At 39.9% G+C, this 6,349-nt stretch overlaps 1 protein-coding gene across 1 annotated transcript in view; it reads right to left on the bottom strand.

Moving 5' to 3' along the window:
- LMO3 (LIM domain only 3) overlaps positions 1–4,935 on the bottom strand; it is a 69,552-nt gene extending 64,617 nt beyond the window's left edge. The window contains exon 1 of the mRNA XM_064735144.1: positions 4,870–4,935. Coding sequence (XP_064591214.1) covers positions 4,870–4,894 — 25 coding nt within the window. The 5' untranslated portion in view covers positions 4,895–4,935. The remainder of the gene's footprint in view (positions 1–4,869) is intronic.
- Positions 4,936–6,349: the final 1,414 nt, after the last annotated feature.

The raw sequence follows: 6,349 nt of genomic DNA, 5'->3' as shown, positions 1-6,349 counted from the left end.
TTTTTTTTTATGAAAAAGTGCACCCATGTAAAACTAGCTCTTGTGCTTGTAACAGATTATACAGAACACTGAGTGATAAATAGAGTCATGTATCTTGTATCAGACTCCAGACTGCAGCATAGGAGTCACTGAAGAGCATTATCGGAAGTAGAGCAAGATCGTTTAGAGGTTGAAGAATTAAAATAAAAAAAATAAAAGAAAGGAAAGATAATCCATTCAACCAGCACATTTTGAAACCAAGATGCGGTGGAGGTATTTCAGTGATTTTTTTTTTTCCTGGCAACAAATTTAGAGAACAATTTAAATACATCTCCTATATTTAATCTAAGAAAGATAAATGTAACTGTTCCAACTTTTTTATTGACCTCCTATTAGCAGTTTCAAGTATTATTCTAACACAGAAGCTGAAAATTCAGTTGTTCCGTGTCCAAAGATCAATCAAGAAGGTTCTAATAGAGGAGAGAGATTTTACTTTTGTTGACTTGGTTTCTTTTCAATTTTAAAATCAGTAATAATCTTGGATCTTGTCATCAGAACTTACAGTGAATAGCTTCACCTTTTTGCACTGAAATCCTTTGTCTTTCAGCAATGAGCACTAATTTTAGCACAATCCCCTTAAAACATATTTGGCAAATAAATTATGACCCTTTTTTAAAGCTCCAATCAAGGGAAAAACTCCATGAAGTTCCACTGAAATCACTGAGACTTTGGGCAATGGATTGAGCTACATGTTGGATTGGGCCCACGTAGGAATTGCACAAAATGAAGGCACTCTCATAAACAGAATGTAAAAAACAGAAATATCAAACTGTGGCTGATGAAGAATATTTCACAAAGATTAGTCTCAAGATACTAGTGGCGTTAGAGAAATTAATATCTTTGCCAATGTTAATTTTTTTAACATTTCACCTGACAGATTTTATTCAGCTCCTAAAAGGTTAAAATTTAGGTGGGGAAAAGACGAGAAAGGATAAAAAGCCCATCTGGCCTTAAAAAAAAAAAAAGTACCAATTTTTAACCCAGATTTGAAAACTGCCAAGTTATAATAAACACCTGGAAACCTGGGTTTATAATAGAAACTGCAAGTGACCTCTTGTTACAATGGAGCCTGGACAATAACAATTTACAGAGCAGCTGAAAGTCATTCATAACCAACTGAATAAACTGACTCTGAAGTAGGAGAAGCAACAGTGTCAGCGAGAACGTGGTTCAAAGACTAACGCAGCAACTGGTGAGATTTTCACAGGGAAAAAATTAAAGCCTTGCCAGTTTTCTAAATGGCTTTTTTGGGCACGTTGCCATCTCCTGCCACTCCCCCCTTTCCTCCCTTGGAGGATATCAAAATACAGGCAGCTTGTTCTTTCTAAGGCTAAATTCTACAAACTACAGTTTCGATCCCAACAAAGTAATCACTGTCATGGTACCAGGGCCTCACCTACAGAGCCTGGCCAGTCTAGGGACTGGCATCAAGTTTCTCTTTCACAATTATTATATCCTTTGTCATGCTGGGCATTCTCTGTACACACACTCTTTGAGAAACAAAACAAAAGGACACCCATAAATAAAAAGTGATCGCTTACGTCCAAACCCTCCCTGTCAAGCCCTAAAGAGGAGAAGCCATGTGTAAGGAGAAAAAGGCATAGAGCAAGGAACTTAAAATGCAATGTGGCTCATTGTCCCCACAGAAACAACTCAGGGCAAAGTTTGCCAAAGTACTTCAAAGGTTTAAGAAATAATCCTATTTCCAAAGGTCAGTTAAGAAACAATGGGTCTGTCCATCCACTTGCAATGAAACCTGTGCCTTGGAGGTCAATGGGAATACACACAGAAAGTGGAGTTAAAAAGCTCTATGAGTCTCCATGGGATCTGAGTGTAGTTTTTCACTTTTTGCAAAGGTTTGGCTTCCTGTTACAGAACATCATTTCTTTTAAATGCTGCAGCAATGAGTACACACCTTCAGTGTCCATATTGTTTCCAACTAAACCTCAACTTCAAAGCCTCTTTCCCAAGACACATTACAGATTTTTGCCTTTTCTTTGCATCTCTCCAATTCTTTCCAAATCCTACCAGCACATGGAGCCCTCAGCTGTGAGCTAAGCAGGCAATGTGGTCCCTGTCCTTCAATAATTTCCTGCTCTTCTGTGCAGGATCGAGACTGGTACCTGCAAGTTGCACAGAATCCTTTGAGGACTTGGTGGGAACACTAAAAATCATGGTTCAGTTTGTGTCCTCTGCAGAAAGGAAATGGGGTGGGAGTACTTAACAGTAGGTACCAAAGTAGGAGGGCCAAAGATAAGGATTGTGTGAAAGATTTTATTTTTTTAGAAAATACCCTGCAAGGGGTCAGTCTTGGTACCATCTTTAGGGATATAATGCCACCTACTGAGTAGCCACCAGTGCAGCCTGGAGCTCCCAAGATTTTCCCAGGGGATCCACAGTTATGTATTTATCCAACCTTGACCCTACCTAACATGTAAGATCCGAGCCCCACCAACTGGGATGGCTCTAGGCTATTTGCCAATAATTATCTCTATTTATTGATGAATTTTTCAAAATTACCAGTTTTGTGGTCACCTGGTACCCAAGCAGAGAAACAGCCATGCCCAATTTTGATTTTATTGCAGGGGGAACCCTATAACAACTGTTTTGAAAAGTATCCTGACCATCACCATACATGATTTCTCCCATGGATTCAGACACCATGAGGATTCAACAAGAATCTGATAAGAGATTACAAGGTAAGAGAATACAAGTAGTAGCAGAATTAAGAGATGAGATTTAGAAAATCCCAAGGCAACAATTAGGAACAACTCTTGTGTAAAAACCGAAGACTGATGCTCCCCTACTAAAAGCATGCTGTAGCACATGTCCTAAAGTAAGAACCCATAACCATTAGTCCAGCCATTGAACAAGGGCTCATTCAGTTATGAAACATCTCATTTCTTCAGTTTTAGGCCTTATATAAGGTAGCACCTTCAAACCCCAGAAACTGTACAACCCCAGGTGTTGTTTCCTTACCTAGGTATGCCAGTCATTCACAAAGAAAGATCAATTCAGTACTTCAAAATCCTCATGAGAGAGAGGGATTCATCCCATCTCAGAAAGAGAAAGATAAACCACTGACACTGCAGCTTTCAACTGGGCCTTTCCACTTCAGGCAGCTAACATTTCACAACTCCTTTTTTTTCCTTCCTAACGTTTGGTATCTCGTGGCTCTTTATATGCTGAAAGCACTGTTCCTATTCATTTCAGGTGGGAGTATTTGGCACCTTTGCCAACCTGACCCCAGGTGCCTTGCATCAGGAATTCACAAACAAAGAGCACACAGTTAGTAACTGTACAAAGGAATAAAAGAGATAGGATCCTATTTATTTTTCAGTGATAAAAACCAGGATACTTCGACCAGAAATCTATCCTTGTTTTTCTGTTGTGACACCTTGTGTTAATCAATTTACATCTCTCACAGAGTACAAGACATACATCCTATAGATGCTAGACTTTTCCACCATAAAGTTTTTTCCCAAGGTAGTTTCTCTCATGCAGTGAATTAGACAGGTGATTGTGTTATTAAAAGCTAAAAGCAATGTAAAGATTTGTATTCATAAGGGAAGTAAATGGAGGTTGTATGTAAATACAATAATACTGGTATTTCCTGTGTGGAATGCCAGCATACCTGGTTTTTCATCACATATATTTTTAATTTAGCTCTTGTATTGAAAAAAAAACAAAAAATGGGGAATAAAAAAGTTTAAAATAGTGAATCACATGGAGTTTGATTGCTTAAAGCAATTTTGAATCTTCAGGCTGTAGACCAGAACATCATTGATGGCATTGGCACAGTCAGCAATGTGATGCCCACTTTCCTAATACTTCCACTTGTTGCAAACAATGCAGGACTCCAAAATTTTAGCTGTACCATTGCCTTCCTTACACTTCCTCTTCTGTAGGTCTTTCCTCTCCTTTTTGACCGCTGTCTTTGTCTGCTTTAGCCCACCTGGCTGTCTCTTGGTGCTTCGCTCTTTCGCTATCACTTCCCGCAGCTCTTCTCTGCCTTTTATTTCATTTTCTGCCCCTGAAAGGCTGAGCTGAGGGGCACAGCAGAGCTCTGAAGCCCCTTCCCTAAGAGCCTGTGGGGTGCCCAGGCGGGGATAGGTGAGAAACAAGGGGAGTTTGCTCTCAGGCCATGGGCATGGCCACAGGGCAGCTCAGGCAGACAGGAGCAACAAGAACAGGGAAAGGATTAGAGCCTTTAAGTGGCAGCTGAACCTTGGGAAAATATAAAAGTTAATCTCTGAAGTCTCTCCTGATGCATATGAACCAGAATCCCTGGGAGGCTCTTAACTTTGCCAAATTTGGGCAGCTTTTCACAGGGATGTAAGAGCTCGTGTCCCCAGCGTGAGGGTGATTTTTTTATGTGACCTTTTACGTCCCACTCAAAAGAAGGGGAGGGTAGAGATTCACAGTCAGGATATATTTTTTTTAAACAATGGACAAAACAACATGTTTTTCTCCTAGTTCTTTGTTCTCAGAAATAGCTAAGCAGTTTTAACTGAAACTCAGAAAACAAAAGGGGAAGAAGGGAAGCCTGAGGCAGACTTTTGCTACAGAAAATTTCAGTGCAGATTCTGGGAGCCTGGCAAAGCTAGAAACAACTGAAAATAGAAGTCTAAAATAGAGTGCATTAGGTACCTCTAAATTATAGACATACAGAAACTGGTGTATGGAGCTATGGCTGTTTCATTGTTTCTAGCCCTGAATTAGTGTGCTCAGATAAATTAGTGGAGATCTACTGCATCCATAGCAGTTTTTCGTCGTTGAAATTGAGACTGCTAACTAAGGTGTTGTTACCTTATTGCAAAAGTTCCATACCTTCTTGGTGACGTCTCATGGGCATCTCCTCACAGCACTGACTCCATCATCTTCCACACAGCCAACAAACTCCATTCCTCTCCTCACCCAGCTCACCCACTCTTTTATAGCACTCATCCTTATTGGACACAGCTGTGGCCTGTTAAGGGCAGGGCTGTTCCTGATCTTTGGTGATTAGCCCAGCTGCAACTCCTCAGGTGTGAGATTACCTATCTTTATTTTCTTACATTCTATCCCTCCACACTAAGGCATTCAGATAGTAATTTACCTGTCAACTTCAGGCATGATTTATAAAAAATAAAATAAAACTGAGGCCATGCACATTTGGGTGATGACCCCAGATGGACAGCTGTCCTTCTGTTCAACCTCCACCACTTTTAGGAACTGTGCAGAAACTTGCAAGACCTCTGCTCTGCTGCTGTCCACGCTCCTTTGAGCAACATGAGAGGGTTCTTTGCTTTGTGCTTCCCCTCAGTGTCCATTTTCTGGGCACAAAGTGAGGAGTGTGCCCCTGACAGTGAATTTCACAAGGGCTGTCTCCATTCCCACTTCTGAAGGGGTACATCTCTGGCTCCCATGGCACTATATATCAGAAAAAAACCTTTGGAAAGCCAGGAGTTCACTGCCAGCCATATGTGAAGTTTGTGAAGCTACTCTGGAATTTTAAATGCTTTTTGCTCAGGAACAAATGGGACGGTAAAACCGTGGAGTAATAATCAGAATAAGGTCACGGTATAAAGATCCTCCTGGAATATGAAATTTTAAGGAGAGCCTGTACGTGTTTGTTTGAGCAAGAGCTTCTGAGTAAGAGATGGACAAAGTGTGGATTAAGACCTACATAAGGAAAAGGCTGTAATTCTAATATTAATTAGTTTCTGCATAATTAAATATTTCTCATTTTGAACAGTGGCTGTGAGATCCCTCTGTCCTTGGCAAAGTTTGAAGTCTAATTTTATGGCTTTGACTCTTTGGTACACTGTAAGTACAAGTATATATTAAGCAGATTTCCTTTTTTTTATTTTTTTACTTTTCTCACTGTAAGTACTGCTCTGAAATGAGTCACTTTGCTTATTGCAAGATGTTGGATGATGATTACAGAAACAATGCTTTTCATCACTAAAATATATGAGAGTAAAGAGTTGAAAACTCTAGGAAACATCCACCTTTCTTAGATTTTGATGTTTGGCACCTTGGCAGTCTGATACAAGTTTTATGGCTGTAGGTTATTAATAAAATTGGATTATTTACAGAAGTTTATGAAAGCTGCTGCATTTTCAATTGTGGCAACCTTAGGTTATGTTCTGACAACAAAAGGTGGGTTTTGTATTAATCAACTATGCCCCATCTCAGCAAAATTATGTGAATTACGTGTAGCCATGTAAATTTGATGAACTTGAGGAAGACTGACCTGTAACCTGGGATTTGCACACACTTTTATTTGCTGTCATACAGAAATCAGTTTGCATGAGCGATACAAAAT

This window comes from Zonotrichia leucophrys, chromosome 1A, assembly GCF_028769735.1.
Source record: "Zonotrichia leucophrys gambelii isolate GWCS_2022_RI chromosome 1A, RI_Zleu_2.0, whole genome shotgun sequence".
Classification (NCBI taxonomy): domain Eukaryota; kingdom Metazoa; phylum Chordata; class Aves; order Passeriformes; family Passerellidae; genus Zonotrichia; species Zonotrichia leucophrys.
Note: the sequence above shows the minus strand (reverse complement) of the source record. Positions and strands in the feature narration are given on the sequence as shown.